The sequence below is a fragment of the Dendropsophus ebraccatus genome, chromosome 12 (assembly GCF_027789765.1).
Source record: "Dendropsophus ebraccatus isolate aDenEbr1 chromosome 12, aDenEbr1.pat, whole genome shotgun sequence".
Classification (NCBI taxonomy): domain Eukaryota; kingdom Metazoa; phylum Chordata; class Amphibia; order Anura; family Hylidae; genus Dendropsophus; species Dendropsophus ebraccatus.
The window spans coordinates 70340342-70359165 of record NC_091465.1 but is presented as its reverse complement, the minus strand read 5'-3'; the positions used below and the strand labels follow the sequence as shown (position 1 = coordinate 70359165).

General features: G+C 41.7%; 1 protein-coding gene across 8 annotated transcripts in view; it reads left to right on the top strand.

Moving 5' to 3' along the window:
• Positions 1–15247, top strand: part of FLT3LG (fms related receptor tyrosine kinase 3 ligand) — a 149446-nt gene extending 134199 nt beyond the window's left edge. For 6 of the 8 annotated variants that reach the window (XM_069948822.1, XM_069948816.1, XM_069948815.1 and 3 more), the window contains exons 8-10: positions 1159–1265; positions 7387–7430; positions 14127–15247. In XM_069948822.1, the coding sequence (XP_069804923.1) occupies positions 1159–1265; positions 7387–7422 (143 nt within the window). In that variant the 3' untranslated portion in view covers positions 7423–7430; positions 14127–15247. The remainder of the gene's footprint in view (positions 1–1158; positions 1266–7386; positions 7431–14126) is intronic. The other 2 variants (XM_069948818.1, XM_069948819.1) reach the window with 2 other exon arrangements.
• Positions 15248–18824: the final 3577 nt, after the last annotated feature.

Below are 18824 nucleotides of genomic sequence, written 5' to 3'. Positions count from 1 at the left end.
TTACCCTGAATTTCATTTCTTATGTTTTACTGTATATAACACTATACAGTACTGACTCGCAGTGGCGGATTATAATGTGGGCGGTTTGGGCGGCCGCCCGGGGCCCGAGGCTCCGGGGGGGCCCATGCCACGCCGCCCACATTATAATCCGCCACTGCACTCTGCATTGTTTTGCTTGCGGTCACAAGTGAGAGAGAAGAGGGGGACCATCTATAAGAGGGGCCATCTATAAGGGGGGCGGGGGAAGAGGGGGACCATCTATAAGGGGGAAAGAGGGGGCCAGCTGACATCCTCTGTGCTGCTGTGACCTCCCCTATAGATCAGCACCCTCCTTTCCTGACATCCTCTGTGCTGCTGGGACCCTGCGACCTCCCCTATAAGATCAGCACCCTCCTCTCCTGAGATCCTCTGTGCTGCTGTGAGCTCTCCTATAAGATCAGCCCCCTCCTCTCCTGACATCCTCTGTGCTGCTGTGACCTCTCCTATAAGATCAGCACCCTCCTCTCTTGACATCCTCTGTGCTGCTGGGACCTCTCCTATAGGATTAGCACCCTCCTCTCTTGACATCCTCTGTGCTGCTGGGACCTCTCCTATAGGATTAGCACCCTCATCTCCTGACATCCTCTGTGCTGCTGGGACCTCTCCTATAGGATTAGCCCCCTCCTCTCTTGACATCCTCTGGCTGCTGTGACCTCTCCTATAAGATCAGCCCCCTCCTCTCCTGACAACCTCTGTGCAGCTGTTACCTTGGGGGGGGGGGGGGGCAACAGCAGGAAAGCAGGTGGCAATATGCTTATTGGGGGCAACAGCGGGTAAACAAGTGGCAATATGTTTATTGGGGGCAGTGGAGGTGGGGTGGACAATGCTTACTGGGGGTAGCAGCGAGGGACCAAACTTTATGTTGATTGGGGCCAGCAGGGAGGGGAGGCAGGCAGTGTTTATTGGGGACAGCGTGTGGGGGGGGAGGGCAGTAGCAGATTATAATGTGAGCGGTTTGGGCGGATTGACCGGTGGGGGGGGCAGGTTGGGTGGACAGCCCGGGGCCCAGGGTACATTTAATCTGCCACTGCTGACTCGGACACACAGGCTTTCATGTATAACACATTACTTTCAGGAATACTGCTATACTTCAACTATGTCTTTTATTCTTTATTTCAGATAGTTTCTCAGATCATAGATCTGGTGACAATACACAGCGGTCACATGGAGAGCAAAATAAGCATCTGGGGATTATAATACTCTTAGTGCCTGTATGTTTGATTGCAGTAAGTACCTACAATATCTTATCTACTTACTGTATATGCAATACTTTACAAAAGTCAGAGACCAAGTGACTTTATAGTCGGGAGTGGTTGACTTGTACTTGTTTACTGTGTCTCTGCCTTCACCTGTATAAATTACTTTGTTTTAAGCAATGTATGTTAACCCTATTAACCCTTTAGTGACCACCCATATCTTTACGCCGTTCACAATGAGGCTATGGGGCTTCCATGCCAGGATTGCGAGAGGCGCCTATCATTATGAAAGTCAGGCTCTCACACTAACTAGCAGGACTGCGGGTAGAAACCTGGGATTCTGCCAGTTTATATATCACAATCAAATCATTACCGCGGCATGAAACGAATTTGCTGATCTTCTGGTAACTCCTGGCTTCTTCATTCTGACTTCTTACATGTATCACGTAATATGCGCAGGGAATGCTAGGCCGCAGCGTATAGTAGTCATCTTAGCAAGACACGATGTCCCAGCGAGCCTCCCCTTTTGGCCTCGGCGAACTCAAATATATTGTAAAGGTAATGAACAGGATAGACTATGATCTGCATCATGGACCTGTGAAAAAAAAAAATGGTTAAAATTATTCACGACCTGCATCAGAAGTTTGAGGTGCGACTCTGACAATTTCACAACGTTCTAATCCCTACTTGGTCATCTCTCCCTCCCTACACTGACTAACTACCACTGTGAATATTGCTTCCAAACTAAATTCAGTTGCTGTCCCTGCTCGTGTCACTCTCCCTACTGAACGGCACAAGAATCGGGAAAGACTGTGAGAAAATTCGGCTCATCATCGCGTTTTTATAGCAACTAACGTACGTAATGATGCTAATAGTACAGGCAATCTCAGTAATGCCAGTAGTGAACATGGTTTCTACATTACCTGATGTGCCCTTCCTTCCTGGCACTTTCAAGTTGGTGGGAGGAAACTTTTGCAGTTGCGTACATTGCGAAATAAATGTTTTCATGTTCGAAAATGATTGTTATAACTATTCCGATCATCAGACAAATTGGTCGTGATCCGCGAACACAAACAATTAGCGTCATGTGCGTACGAACATACAAACATTTACGAACATATTTGCTTATCACTAGTGTTGACCCTGGTTTATCACTGGTATTATGTTGTTTTTTTATTTTGTCTCTGTCTTCGCTCTCCTGACTTTTTCTAATGAGAGTAGGAACCATCACGCAGTTGGGGGCTGTCACTTAGGGCAGTAGACAAGTAGACAGGGATAGGGGGCTGGGTTCAGTTTAAAGTGTCACTGTTGTTTACATTTATTTTTTTGCAAAAATCAATAGTACAGGCGAATTAAAAAAAAACTTTGTAATTGGGTTTATTAGCCGAAAAATGCATTTTTTATCATGAAAAAGCAGTTTGAAGCTCTCCCCCCCCCCCCATCTTCATGATTCTCTTATGGTGAGGGGAGGGGTTGAGGGAGATGAGGCACCAAAACAGGACAACAAAGAGTTAATTTACAGCTACATCAGCAGGCTATCTCCTCTGAAGTTAGCGCTGACCTCTCTGACCTCTGAATACCGGCTTTGACACAGGTCCCACTGTGTAATACTTTGTTCTCTGCTCTCTGCTGGAAACTAATCTCTTGGCTTATCTCTCTGAGAACAGAGGGTCGGGAAGTACAAATCCAACACACCAGACGCCATCATCAGGAGGCCCCCATTACACCTTATACTGTCGACCAAACCCAACTTTACTATAAAGTGTATTGGCACTTTTACTGAAGAGAGGTTACTCATAAGCTTAGGGAATGGACTTCAACTGGTACACTAGAAAGACAGTGGGAGATTAGGGAGTTAAGAAAGTGGCCCAAGAACTGGTATATCAAGGGGGAATTTTAGGTTCTTGGACAACTGGGCTAATTTTTGTTTTGGTTATAGGCTCTTCAGTAAGGGGGTGGGTATCGCCTGAATGGGGAGGGTTCTGCTTGGAAGAGGGATTGGGAAGAGGGCAAATACACATGTAGAGGGCAAGATAGTATATATCGATAACTGGGATTTATTAATTAACCTGGGAGTGGAACTGAGAAAAGGGTGGCATAGTAATAACAATGAATTTATAGAAAAGAAAAAAAAGCAACCATAAACCCTGAAATTCTGACTTAAAGGGAATTTGTCAACACCCGGGCCCTATCTAATGTGCTGACAGTGTGCTATAGTTGGCAGTCCCCTAATCAGCATGGTGCGTTTTGGTAATTTGTCCGTGGAGGGAATTATGTACAATCTCAGGTCAAAGAGGAGTTGTGGCTCACCACTCCTTCCTCTTCTTTATAAATAATCAATGCTGCCCGGCCTCCTGCTGTCAACCAGTGTGTCTGATTGCAGATCAGTCTTCTGTAGGCAGGATATGTCTGAAAGAAACACATAGATATATAGTTTAATCTCTGAGCCCAAATGTGTTAAAGCTGTGGTCTAGGGTTGAATCGCCTTTGTGGAGACCAACAACAGTCTCATTTTCCTTGCTTTGATTTCCCTAATGAAAATGAAATATAGCTATTTATTTTTTCTTCTTACTGTATAAAAAAAATTAAACCTAATTTGTACCTGACTAAGAATTCTTTGCACTTTTACAAATCATACAAAAATGAGAAAAAAAGAAAAAATTATTTGCTATATTTAATTGCCATCAGATAAATCGAACCAAGGGAAAACAAACTGTTGTAGGTCTCTACACAGATGTTTTATGGCTAGACCACAGCTCCACTACATTTGGGCTAAGTGATTCAACTATATCTAAGTGTTTTTTTCGGACACAACTTGCCTACAGAGATTAATCTCCAATCAGAAACACAAACTGACAAAGCAGGAGGTCGGGCAGCATTGATTATTCATGAAGAAAAGGGAGGAGAAAGCAGTGTTGAGGTGTGCTAGAAAGTGGCACAAACGCTGAGCCACAACTCTTCTTTAACTCTTCATTACAGTAGAAGATGCAAGTTCAGATACAGTTCAGAGAAGCTCAGAAAATATATGCAGGTTATAATAAAGGATACTCTATGCATATCCCTCTATCTCCAGATCGGTACAATCCGAACAATCAAAACTTTTGACATGTCTCTATGACATGTCAAAAGTTTTGTGTAGTCATAGTGACACTTTAAGTCTTCCAGTACTTATCAGCTGTTGTATGTCCTGCAGGAAGCGGTGTATTCTTTCCAGTCTGACACAGTGCTCTGTGCTGCCACCTCTGTCTGACAGAAACTGTCTAGAGCAGTCGCAAATCCCTAGAGAAAACCACTCTAGCACTGGACAGTTCCTGACACAGACGGAGGTGGCAGCAGAGAGCACTGTGTGAGACTGGAAAGGATGCAACACTTCCTGCAGGACATACAGCAGCCCATAAGTACTTAAGATAGTCTTAAGATAGTCTTAAGATAATAAAATAATTTACACATCTGTAAAACATAAATTTGAAAAGATTTTTTTCTCTGGAATACCCCTTTAATGGACACTTACACAGAGAATTAAAGGGGTTATCCAGCGCTACAAAAACATGGCCACTTTTCCCCCTACTATTGTCTCCAGTTCAGGTGCGGTTTGCAATTAAGCTCCATTTACTTCAATGGAACTGAGTTTCAAAACTCCACCCAAACTGGAGACAACAGTAGGGGGAAAGTGGCCATGTTTTTGTAGCACTGGATAACCCCTTTAAATTAATGAAAAGATGGTCTCTGACTTTTGCACAGTACTGTAATTCATATGGGTATAAAACATGTAATACAATGCAATACTTTGTGTATTAGACACTTCCCTGCAGGGCTAGGGTAAAGCATAGGAAGGGAATGTAGAATGAAGCTGTCAGTTATGAATGGGGAAAGAATGACAAGTAGATTAATGGATCTTTATTTGTCAGTATAGTATATCGTACATATCTCCTATTAACTCTTGGATGGGTCAGTTAAAGGGGCACTCTGCAGGAAAAAAACTAGTTTTCAAATAAACTGGTGTCAAAAAGTCATACAGATTAGTAAATGCCTTCTATTTAAAAATCTCATTTCTTTCAGTACTTATCAGATGTTGTATGTCCTGCAGGAAGTATTCTTTTCAGTCTCACACTCTGCTTCTACCTTTGTCTATGACAGGAACAATATTCCCTCTAAGCTTCAGCCATTGCTGAGCAGAATGGCAATAGAGCTGGCAATGTTCAAGCAAAGTTAGGCGAACCAAACACAGAAACGTTGGTACCTTAGTCTAAAAGCTGATGTAGCTTAACAAATTAAATATAGTGGCACAGTTAGTTTACCGTACATTAACATGTATATCTGTTGAAGATTTGAAACAATATTTAGAAATGTTGGTATATTAGTTTACACAGCTTTAGATCAGCATCTTTAATTGATTATAGTGCAGTTACATTCAGTGACTGACACGGGACGTCTTCTCTCATGAGAATCGTTCACTTTTCCTTTCCAACCAGATTGGGTCGTCTTGAAGACTTCTCCCAGCTTTTAGATTTTAGGTTCCTTGTTCCAGCACATCTAGTAGTTAAGCCTTTCTGTGTCTCTTTATAGTTTTAAGGCCCACTTGTACCTTCACATAATAAATATGTTCTGAGCCCTTATATAGTTGTAAGGTCCCCATATAGTATAGGCCCTTTTGTCCAGTCCCCACTTTGCAAAATCCATATTGTATAAACTCTATGCCATCCCTATTTATTATTAGGTCCTCTGTGCAGTGCCCATATAGTATGAGGCCCCTCTGTGCAGCCCCTATATACTGTAGTATAAGACCCCTCTCTGTGCAGACCTATATAGTATAGACCTCTCTGTGGAGCCCACTATATAGTATTGGTATCCTATGTGCAGCTTCTCCCCCATGGTATAGTAGTACAGGTCTCCTCTGTGTAGCCACCCCTCTGTATTATAAGTCTCCTCTGTGCAGCTTACCATATAGTATAGGTCTCCTCTGTGCAGCCTCCCCCCTTATATAGCATAGGCCCCCTCTCTGCAGCCTCCTCCCTCCTATAATATAGGCGCTCTCTGTGCAGCCCCTCCTCCTATAGTATAGTCCCTTCTCTGGTGCTCTCTTCTCTTGCTGCAGGGACTGGATCCCCAGGCAGACACGATGACGTCATATCATTGCACCCCAATACTGAGGGATCTCATTCCTGCATCTTATAGGCTGCAAGACTTCTAAAAGCACCCGCTCTGCCATTCTACATAACTGTATCTGTGTCCAATGGAGGATACAGTGTGCTTTGCCAACCACTGCCCAGATATCCTGGGCTAAGCAGGCGGCTAGCAGCAATGAGGAAGGCTTTCCTTTTAAGTTGCACAGCTGCATAGCTACATGTCGACTAATTTAAAAGGAGCAGTGGACAGGAACTGGACAGGTTTTCATGGACAGAGGTGGCAGCAGTGAGCATTGTGTCAGACTGGAAAGAATACCCCACTTCCTACAGAACATATAGCAGATGATAAGTACAGAGTTTTCTAAATATAATTAATTTACAAACTTGTATAACCTGAACCAGCTAATTTTTTTTTTTTAAAAATCTCCTCCGGAGTACCCCTTTAAGTCCGGGTGGCATGGGCCCCTATTAGTTTATGTTAACAGCTCTTCCACACCAGCACCATAGTTGGGGCAAAATGACAAAAAACTAATACAGAGCAAAACAAGTGCGGGAGAGCATAAAAGAAATAACATGCTCTTACCTCCCCCACACCAGCGCTGGTGGCCCCCTATGGCGGAGCAGAGTGCACACGTAATAACCTGGGTCCCCGGACGCTTCCTGGTATGCAGCCACCAGCGCTGAAGCGGGGGAGGTAAGAGCATGTTATTACCTTTATTCTCCCTCTTCCCAGCACAAATTGCTTTCCCCAGACTTTTCCTTTAACTTTTCACATAATGTAGAAGCCGTTGATAAAGTAAGAGCTATATATTGCATTCAATACCCCATGTAGGGCATGTGACCCCTATTCGTAAGGAGTTTTATCAACTGTGTCCCCTGCCCAGCCAGATGCCCACCATTGTCTCAGTACAGTACCTAGATACCCCTAATAGAGCCCTTGCAGTAGTACTGATCACTCATCATACATCTGGATATTGATCACCTATAGAAGATTAATACTGACGCAGGTCCTCTGATTTTGACAGGTATTGATAATTGGGAGAATAATACGCAGAACATGAAGTACAAGGTAAATTCCCTCCAACCTATCTCACAATATTAGCTACAAATCAGACTACCCTGGGGCTACATTGTGACTTGAGTTGAGTGATCATGGGATTGTGCAGCGGAGTTACACTCTATATGCAGTCTAGGGCTTTAGTGACACAGAGATCCCATATTTACCTATACTATTGTAGATTTGGCAAATGTGCTCTGCAATATCAATGATTCTTTATGGGCAGAAAGGTTGCAAGCTGCCTGGCAATCATCATAGTTGAGTTTCATATAAAGTTCACAATTTTTTTCATAGGAGCAATATTGAAATTGTAGCTTTTTGTTACCCTGGAGCATTAGTCTTAGAGGGATACTCATTTTTACTAATACAGATTTTTCTCCCCCCCCACATCAACTGCTGCTAGAAAGTTTAATTCTATTTAAAAATCTCAAGTCTTCCAGTACTTATCAGCTGCTGTATGTCCTGCAGGAAGTGGTGTATTCTTTCCAGTCTGACACAGTGCTCTCTGCTGCCACCTCTGTCTATGACAGGAACTGTCTAGAGCAGGAGAGGTTTTCTATGGGGATTTGCTGCTGCTCTGGACAGTTCCTGTTGCAGACAGCGGTGGCAGCAAAGAGCATTGCATCAGATTAGAAAAAATACACCACTTCCTACAGGACATACAGCCACTGATGAGTACTGGAAGATTTGAGATCTTAAATAAAACTAATTTACATCTATATACTTTTCTGGCAACAGATGATTTGGATGGTCTGCAGTACACCTTTATAAAAGGGTACTTGAAGGGGAAAAAATAGTTTTAAAGTCAATTGGTTTTAGAATGGTGTATGTCCTGCAGGAAGTAGTGTATTCTTTCCAGTCTGACACAGTGCTCTCTGCTGCCACCTCTGTCCATGTCAGGAACTGTCCAGAACAGCAGCAAATCACCATAGAAAACCTCTCCTACTCTGGAGAGTTCCTGTTAGGGACAGAAGTGGCAGCAGAGAGCAGTCAGATTTGTAAATTACTTCTATTAAAAAATGTCAAGTCTTCTAGTACTTATCAACTGCTGTATGTCCTGCAGGAACTTGTATTCTTTCCAGTCTGGAGAGCAGGAGAGGTTTTCTATGGGGATTTGCTGCTGCCCTGGACAGTTCCTGACACGGACAGATGTGGCAGCAGAGGTGTCAGACTGGAAATAATACAGCACTTCCTGCAGGACATACAGCAGCTGATAAGTATTTTTTTTTAATAGAAGTAAATTACAAATCTCTGGCATTTTCTGGCACCAGTTGATTTGAAAGAATCTTTTTTTTTTGTGAACTACCCCTTTAAAGTTTTCCCCTTCTCCAAGCTTCTGACCGTGCAGGGAACTACAGCAAGACCCAATTCACTTAAATGGAGCACTGCCCGCTTCATCTTCGTGTTTTGAAGCGATGGCTTATCTTTTTCTGCAAACAGGGCAGTGCCCATTATTGGGGTCAGAATAATGCCGTCAGGTTTTTTTCATTTTACTGAAGCAGGAAATCATTACGCAATTACACTTGCACAATAGACTCCCATCTAGATTCGGTTGCACAGCACAGACTGAACTCATAATGTAGCCCTATTCATGATCATCCACACATGTAAGTGATAATTTATGTCATTTGTTAATTTAAAAAGATTGGAGTATTCCACTTTGTTCTTTGTTGTTTTTTTTTCTTTTCTTTCAGAGATCTCTTGCATTTAGCAATAGCGGCCATGGCTAGTACATGCAGCTATGAATTGCAGGCAAGAGTTGGACTTGCCAGTATAAACAGTTCAGCCTTAAAGGGGTTATCCAGAGCTACAAAAACATGGCCACTTTTCCCCTCTCTTGTCTCCAGATTGGGTGAGCTTTCAAACTCAGTTTCATTGAAGTAAATGGAGCCTAATTGCAATCCACACCTGAACTGGAGACAAGAGAGGGGGGAAAAGTGGCCATGTTTTTGTAGTGCTGGATAACCCCTTTAAGCCCCTATTAGACAAAGTGATTATCGACTATGGTTTTGACCTAAAATCGCCGGGCGCCGATCTATTGCCAAAACACCTCATACCTTACCTTTTCCTGTACTTCTCTTCTGTGCTCTGCAGCTTCCTGATGCCCTCGGCTGCAGCGTCTGAGCGGCCTGTCAGCTGACAGGCCACTCAGCCAATCACAGGCCTCGGCGTTCCTGCCCTGTGGCTGAGCAGCCTATCAGCTGGCAGGACGCTCAGACGCTGCTGCCACTGGGATCGGGCAGCTGCAGAGCACAGAAGAGAACAACGGGAAAAGGTAAGGTATTAGGTGTTTTGGCAATCGTCAGCCATCGATCGGGGAGAAGTAATATATCAGGTTTTTGGTCAAGGGCTGCATGGACATCGCTAACGATGTCCATGCAGCCTTTACTGCCCAATTATGGCGCCGGGTAAAAAGTCCAGTAAACAAGTGCCAATCTCTGCAGAACGGCGCTCATTTACTAAAATGATTGGGCCATAGTCGGCCTGTGTAATAGTACCCTTAGACTTGCCAGTTTAAACAGTTCAGCCATAGAGCCCTATTACACAGGACGATAATCGTGTGAAAAATTGTTATATTGTGCGAATATAAACGATAATTGTTCGGTGTAATTGCAGACAACGATCAAAATATCGCTTGTGTGTCAATTGTTCATTTATATTTGACCCTAAAATCATTGTTAATCGCTCTCTAAGCATTGGCTGTAATTCCGCTTTTGTTTCACTAATTGTTCAGTGTAATTGCACATCGTTCTTTCTTTTGCTGGAATAAGATGGAGTAAACAATCGTAACTAACGACTATCGTTCTGTGTAATATGGGGAACCATTTCAGTACATGTTGCCTTCCACTGAAAGTTTAACGCCTCAATAGATGCAATATAATGAAAACCAGTGGCACCCCATAGAGTGGGAAACGGCACATCTTACTAATAATACATCTGTGGGCACAAGTCTACTGGTGTAAAAGTCAGGAGCTCCCGATATTGTTTTGGCTCGGTGCATTATATGGATACTCATGGATTAATGTAGACCCTGCTATAAGACAACATATACTGCAGGTATCCTAGAATAAAGAGCTATAGTCAGGTGACACAAACTCTTTAACCCTTTAGTGCTTAAAAATAAAAAGGAGAATTCGGGCAAAATTGTTTTTATCAAAATATTGTATTTCCCTCCAAAAGTTATACAAATCACCAGTATACACTTATTACGGGAAATGCTTATAAAGTGTTTTTTTCCCTGCACTTACTACTGCATCAAGGCTTCACTTCCTGGATAACATGGTGATGTCACTTCCTGGATAATATGGTGATGTCACTTCCTGGATAACATGGTGATGTCACGACCCGACTCCCAGAGCTGTACGGGCTGTGGCTGCTGGAGAGGATGATGGCAGGGGGATGCTCAGTGTCCCTCCAGTGCCCCGTGTTCCTTAGTGCATCCTCTCCAGCAGCCACAGCCCGCACAGCTCTGGGAGTCGGGTCGTGACATCACCGGGTCGTGACATCACCATGTTATCCAGGAAGTGACATCACCATGTTATCCAGGAAGTAACACCACCATGTTATCCAGGAAGTGACATCACCATGTTATCAAGGAAATTACATCACCATGTTATCCAGGAAGTGACATCACCATGTTATCCAGGAAGTGACATCACCATGTTATCAAGGAAATTACATCGCCATGTTATCCAGGAAGTGACATCACCATGTTATCCAGGAAGTGACATCACCATGTTATCCAGGAAGTGAAGCCTTGATGCAGTAGTAAGTGCAGGGAAAAAAACACTTTATAAGCATTTCCCGTAATAAGTGTATATTGGTGATTTGTATAACTTTTGTGGGGGCATTACAATACTTTAATAAAAAATTTTGCTGGACTTCTCTGCTCATTGTAAAATCATCATCTCCTTATGATGTTTATTCATACGGTTGCCAGAGATTGGATTAACCAGTATGCCAGGAAACCTCAATCCGGCTTCCTGCCAAAGAAAACTCCACACCAGCATGGAGCCTAGATTCTGACTTGGTGGCAATAATCCAATGAAGAAAGGTAATTGACTCCAGTTTAGGGAAGAACAAGATTCATGTTTATTTCAAGCATTCAGAGGTCACAAAAAAACACTCAAAAAAAAAAAAGAAAAAGAAAAAAAAAGGACAAAACCAAATTGTTTCAGGTGTGATTACCAAACCTACTTATAGAAAGTCATCTCACTAATGGGTTGGTTTTGTCCTATTTGCCATGACGGCGGTGACTTTTGAAAGCTAAAAGTAAAGGTGAAAAATAAAAAGATTTTATTTCCCCAATCTGGGATGAATTACTTTTCTTCCAGCGATAAGGTTCTCAGTCCTATCAGAGTAACTAGACATACAATGCGCAAAAGACAATGGGGGAGATTTATCAAACATGGTGTGAATTGAAACTGGCTCAGTTGCCCCTAGCAACCAATCAGATTCCACTTTACATTCCTCACAGACTCTTTGGAAAATGAAAGGTGGAATCTGATTGGTTGCTAGGGGCAACTGGGCCAGTTTCACTTTACACCATGTTTGATAAATCTCCCCCAATGGGTTTGGAAATGTGTACGCTTTTACAGTTTTGTTGCTTACTTATGCTCCATGGTTGCTATGTACAGAGCACAGCACATAAGGTTTCCTGCTTCGGTACTGGTGATTATGTGATCTCCAGGTATTGGGCAGCTGCAGGACATGCGGGTTCTTGTGAAAAGGTTATATTTCCACTGTGACTCTAGGGAATGTATATATATATATATATATATATATATATATATATATATATATATATATATATTATATATATAGGAAATTAAACAAATAAAAATAAAATAAAGCTTTAGGTAAATGTTAAATAATGCTTCAAAGTTTTTTATTGGCTTAAAACAACCCCAAACAAACCGGCAATGTCATTAAAGGGAATCTATCAGTAGGTTAGGCAGGGGACAGGGAGGCTGTATACACTTATATTATTTCAGTGTAAAGTGGTGTTATTGAGTAACTAACTTTTGTTAATATGTAAATGAAGGAGTTTGGCACACTGGAGGTGGTCCCTTAGGCCTCATTGCACTGATCCACCTGCCGCAGACTCCTGCAGCATGCCAACTTTAGGCCGACCCTCACTGCAGACATTTACTTTTTCAGTAGTTTAGCACTCTAAGACTAAGACTTATAGTAGCCTAATCTTTCCTTCTTGTCACTTGTAATATATAAGCAGCTATAACTTTGTCTTAGGATAATAAAGACTTGACAGGCGCAGTATCTCCTTATTTCTCCTCATTCTTTTTTGTTAAGCCTTGCATTGGAGGAGGTGCAGAGCCATATCTGTGGCTGTCTGGTAAAAAAACATCAGTTTTTATATATTTAAAGAAAAAAAAACATACAAGAAACTCTAAATGATATACAGTATAGTTAAAATCTATTGGAACTGATCGGTATGGCCAGCTCACCTGGCTAGTGCACGACTAAGGGCCCTATTCCACAGTAACGATAATCGGCCGGATCGGCCCCATTTGGCCCGATTCAGATGATTATCGTTCGGTGAAATAGAGAGAATGATCAGCCGATGATTGAGTCATCGGCTGATCGTTCATTTAGGTCCAGACCTAAAATCATCGTTCCCCCACCGCGCATTGCTACTGTTGAATAGCGGTGCGCGGCGGGCGACCGACGATTTGACAAGCAGCAGCAGCAGCATACATTACCTGTCAGGTCTTCTGCTCCGCTCTGTCCTCCTCCCCGGGTCCCGCGCGCTCTATCTTCAGAATGGCCGGTCAGCTGACGGAGCGCCCAGCCAATCACAGGCCGGGACCGCCGCGGCCTGTGATTGGCTGAGTGTGGCCGGTCAGCTGAGTGGCCATTCTGAAGATAGAGCGCCAGTACCCGGGGATGAAGACAACGCGGAGAAGAAGCCTCGACAGGTAATGTATGATCAACGATCATCGGGCCGTGGAATAGGACATTGCTGATCGGGCCCTCCTCGGCCCGTGGAATAGGACCCTGAGGGACTTGGATATGTATAAATTGTAGTAGTCAGCACTTTCTTCGAGTAAAATCCATTTATTATAAATCCATTAATCCGTAAAATAGTAGAAAACGTCCAAAGTTACAAAAATATGCAGGACCCACAGACGCGTTTCTGGCATAGATGAGTAAGGGCCAGTTCAGGGCAGAAACGCGTCAGCCTGTTGGTCCTGCATATTTTTGCGTTTTCTACTATTTTATGGATTAATGGATTAACAATATATGGATTTTACTAGAAGAAAGTGCTGACTTCTACAGTTTATACATAGTTAACATATACACAATTAGAAGAATATTGTGCCAATAATGCAGTTCTCCATAGCTTCTTACTACCTAATAACAACAGGGATGAGACCAACTAGACTTGGTTCTCCTGTCTCCCAGGACCCGATGCTCGAGTCCATCCGAACCCGAACTTTCGGCATTTGATTAGCGGTGGCTGCTGAACTTGGATAAAGCCCTAAGGCTATGTGGAAATCATGGATATAAGTCCTTGGCTGTATCCATGTTTTCCAGACAACCTTAGAGCTTTATCCAAGTTCTGCAGCCCTCGCTAATCAAATACTGAACGTTCGGGTTCGGATCGACTCATCTCTAGTAACATTATATAGGATATACAATTTAGTTGCGTTAAGCACCTAACCTGTGGTACTGTTTCCTTATCTTTAGGTTATTCTCTAACAGCTTCAACATAGTAACCTCACCTGTGTCTTACAGCTGGACATATCTAGGACATAATGGATTCGCATGCCGCACCCTTTTTTTTTTTAGGCCAATGTTATATTGCAAACCAACATTCATCTACTGACTATATGGATGCCCCCTGCCTATGCAGAAGCAAACTATGGACTCCAATCATGCATTCATCTGGTAGATATTGCATTGGACCGAGAGGACACCTAACAATATATGTCGACCAACCATGGATATAGAAGCTGTAGAAACATCATGCATCCCTCCAGTAACTGTTGCATTGTACAAAGAGGACTCTTAATATATGTTGTCTTCAGTCCAGTCCACCCATGGATTTAGAAGCTGTCGACACACCATGCATTCATCCGGTAACAAAGCGAGGACTTCAGAGACTGAATGTTGTCCACAGCCGAGCAAATCAAAGGGAAGCTATAAAAAGGAAAATAACATAAGCTTTAAAATGGTTAAAGATGAAGACATATCTAGATCTGGGCTTGTGGTGATTTAGACAAAGGAATTGGAGTGTTTGTGCCAAACCCCAAACTGTCCACAATGGTAAATAAAAGAATGGAGCTGTCCACATGTATGGCATAAAAGCCGAAGCCTGGTTGTCACCTCCCCCGCCCCATCATGCGTGTACATTATGCTGGTGTTCTGTATTGGGCCAGTTTTCGAAAGTTCTTGCAGTTCTTCTACATCAAGGATAAAGGAATGGCTCCATTTGGATATGGATATTCTGTTACCCAGTCAAATCCATATAATAGTAATAATATTATTAATATTAACATCCCATATGTTCTTGGACTGCAGCGTACAGCTAACGCTTACATTATACTATTCTATGAGCAGGAAGTGGACTATACATGGAATAAATGCTTTCCCAATGGGCTTTGTGCATCAAAAGTTCTTCTTCTGTACAGGAAAAAAGATCCCAGTGATCAATAGTGATATCAGAAGAGAAGACAATATTAACATGTGTTTGAGCCATTTTCATTTAGGGGCTTAAGGCTAAAAACTTCTGAATAAAATCACATTTTAAGAAATAGTTCCATTTTAAAGAGAAGTCCAGCGAAAATGTTTATTAAAGTATTGTATGGCCCCAAAAAGTTATACAAATCACCAAAATACACTTATTACGGGAAATGCTTATAAAGTGCTTTTTCCCTGCACTTACTACTACATCAAGGCTTCACTTCCTGGATAACATGGTGATGTCACTTCCTGGATAAAATGCTGTTGTCACTTTCTGGATAAAATGGTGATGTCACGACCCGACTCCCAGAGCTCTGCGGACTGTGGCTGCTGGAGAGGATGATGGCAGAGGGATGCACAGTGTCAGTGCCCTGTGTCCCTCAGTGTCCCCCTGCCATCATCCTCTCCAGCAGCCACAGCCCGCACAGCTCTGGGAGTCGGGTCGTAACATAACTATGTTATCCAGGAAGTGACATCGCCATGTTATCCAGGAAGTGACATCACCATGTTATCCAGGAAGTGACATCACCATGTTATCCAGGAAGTGACATCACCATGTTATCCAGGAAGTGACATCACCATGTTATCCAGGAAGTGAAGCCTTGATGCAGTAGTAAGTGCAGGGAAAAAAACACTTTGTAAGCATTTCTCGTAATAAGTGTATATTGGTGATTTGTATAACTTTTGGGGGGCAATACAATACTTTAATAAAAATTTCCGCTGGACTTCTTCTTTAAGGCTATGTGCACACAATGTGTTATTTTGGCCATTTTACGGACAGCCTTTTGGACACTGCCACCAAAATTCATCCGTATTATGACAATTTGGTGTCAAAATTGTACACCCGTCCAAAAGCCAAAGAAAGACATTGCAGGGACATAGCCTAAGAGTACATGCACTTTTATTACCTGTTGTTTTATTGTTCTTATACATTTAAAATAAAAAAAAAGCAGCATGCAAACAGTAACAATAACAAAATCATTTTTTTTTGTGTACATCTTCTCTACAGACCCCTGTCTCTCAGGATTACAGACAATCCCTGTGTGGTTTTTATGTTCTGTTTGACTTCTACATGCATCCATGTTGGTGTACCATTTATTTTTATTTTTATATTTTTTTATGCATTTATAAGCTAAGACGACACTTTGGTGTCAGTGTTGGCCCAAGGAATTGCCTGCTCAATCACTGGCTGAGGCATCATCCAGAGCAGGCAATTTACTTTGCTGCTATCAACACTAGGAAGTGCTAAACAACTGTACTGGGCTCCATGGAAGGGGAGCAGGAAAGAGTTTTTTTGTTTTTGTTTTTTTACACCAGCTTGAGTACAACTATTGATAAAAATTTTCCCATACGCCTTTAAAAACTACTTATAATTAAAAAAAAAAAAGTGGTGTTTTTTTTCCCAGTCTGACACAGTGCTCTCTGCTGCCACCTCTTGTCTGTGACAGGAACTGTCCAATGTTGTAACAAATCCCCATAAAAAAACATCTACTACTCCGTGACCTGAAATACTTTTGTTGCAGAATACACCCCAAACACCATAAATGCATAGTTTAATCATTCTCCATACGAGCTGGATATACAATTTGGAAGGATATTTTTAATAAATATTATAAGGGGAAATTAATCAATGATATAGTCCTGGGGTTTTAGGTAGTCAATGACTACTAGTCATTTGTTTGCTCAAAAATTTGCAACCTGATGTCTGGCAAGTTGTCTTTACAACTTTTTGTTATCTACACTAGCAGTTTTGTTTTGTAACATTTTGTGAATTTGCACAATTTTATCACGCATTTTATTGTGTGAGTATGCTCACCATACACAAGAACCTACATAGATAAGATACATACACCCCAAATGATAAAATACTTTCTATTTATTTATTTAATACATACATTCACAAAGCTATTAGGAGACTGTATTTTTACAGAGAGTATTTCCCATACGGATTCCACGCTGATATACACATAGCAAGCAAACAGCAAAACTAACACAGAAGTCGGAGGATATGCTTTGGGTTTTAGCTAAACATTTTCTTTATAATACGTGATGGATATTTTTGTTGCCAAAATTTGTTGTGTGTACACCTGCCTTTAATTGCATATTATTATATGAATGTATAGAATGTATCCAATGCTGACATCTGTACAAAGCATAACCTCCAAAAAAAAAATAGAGTATTCAAGATGATTCTATCTCTGTCTCATCAGTGTATCCCAATAAATTGTTTTTTAGGCCTTTATTATACTATACTTTGGCTTCAATGATCTATCAGATAAATCTGTCTGTGTAATAGGGCCTTTAAATCCTGGATGAAAGCTTTGAACCTCCCACGGCCAACACTCCGTCATCCATATCTCTGGCCAATCATTGACTGACCTTGAAGGTACAGAACCACAGCCAAGGGGCAGGGCTAAATTTAAAGAGAACCTATCACCTATGTACTGTCCCTAGTATGTCACTATAAGTGTCCCTAAAACTAACTATAAAGATACAGGCCGCCTTAGCAGTCTGTATCTAATACTTTACCTGATCCTGTGTTCCCTGGTTGTACTGTCGGGCGCCTGCATCTTGGTGACATCACTGCGTTTCAGCACTGGAACGCACCGCTGGAATGCTGTGATGTCACCAAGATGGCAGTGCCCAACGGTACAGCTAACAGTATCTTTATAGTTAGATTTAGGGACGCTTATAGTTACTTATAAGGAACACAGTAGTACACAGTGAGGCCATGTTCACACGGCATATTGTACCGGCCGTACCGGCACACCGACATACATATACTATAATTATATATGTGACTGGTATCGGCAGTTTTTCTGTGAGCTTTATTTTACTTTCTAAAATTTGCTATAATTTTCTATATAAAAATCCGAGCACCTATAATTGCAAAAAAATCTCGCTAAGGTTTTTTCAAGTTTTTTTTGTAAATGTAGATGCTAAAGATTTTTTTTCTATTTGTAATACACTTAAAAAAAAAACACATTTTTACTGATGTTATTTTACACCTATATATTACTATGCAATTATTACACTATAGGAGCAGCAATAATGAGGTCAGTAAATTGTTTGCTGTAACATTGTCCCGTATTACTACTTGAAGCACTTTAATCCTCTAACGGGATTCCTTTCAGAAAGATTTATTCGCCACCAGTTATCTGCCTCTCCTGCTGCCCTTCAAGCCATTGAAGACCGAGATGTCGGAGCATCTAATTCTCCTCCAGATGTGTATTTCTGTGTCTTAATTATTCTTTAGGCCGGGCTTCTATCCTACATCTGCTTCAACAATTCTTAGCTTTGGTTTTCTATTTCCCTTCTGACGATAGTCATCGTTGGTAAGACTGGACCATCCACCCAAGGTACAGTACGTGTGACTATGCATTTGTTTCCACTATTGGTTGTATTTTATTTATTTATTTATTTTAGTTTGGGACATCACATCCTGAAGGGTTAATATCATTGTAATCCACTTTAGGTTCATTAGCTGGATGAGGTTACAGGTTCATATCTGTTGTCCATTATTATTTGTGCATCTGTTTTATTGTCTAATCTGAACTTTTATTTAAATTTTTGATTGTTTATTTATTTTTTAAGTATCCATCATGATAATAGTGGGTACAATATATGGTTTTGAGTGTTTGATATTTCAATTGATTGCAAAACGTCCCGTTGTAGAGGGTCCGACGGCTCAATCCCAGTGAT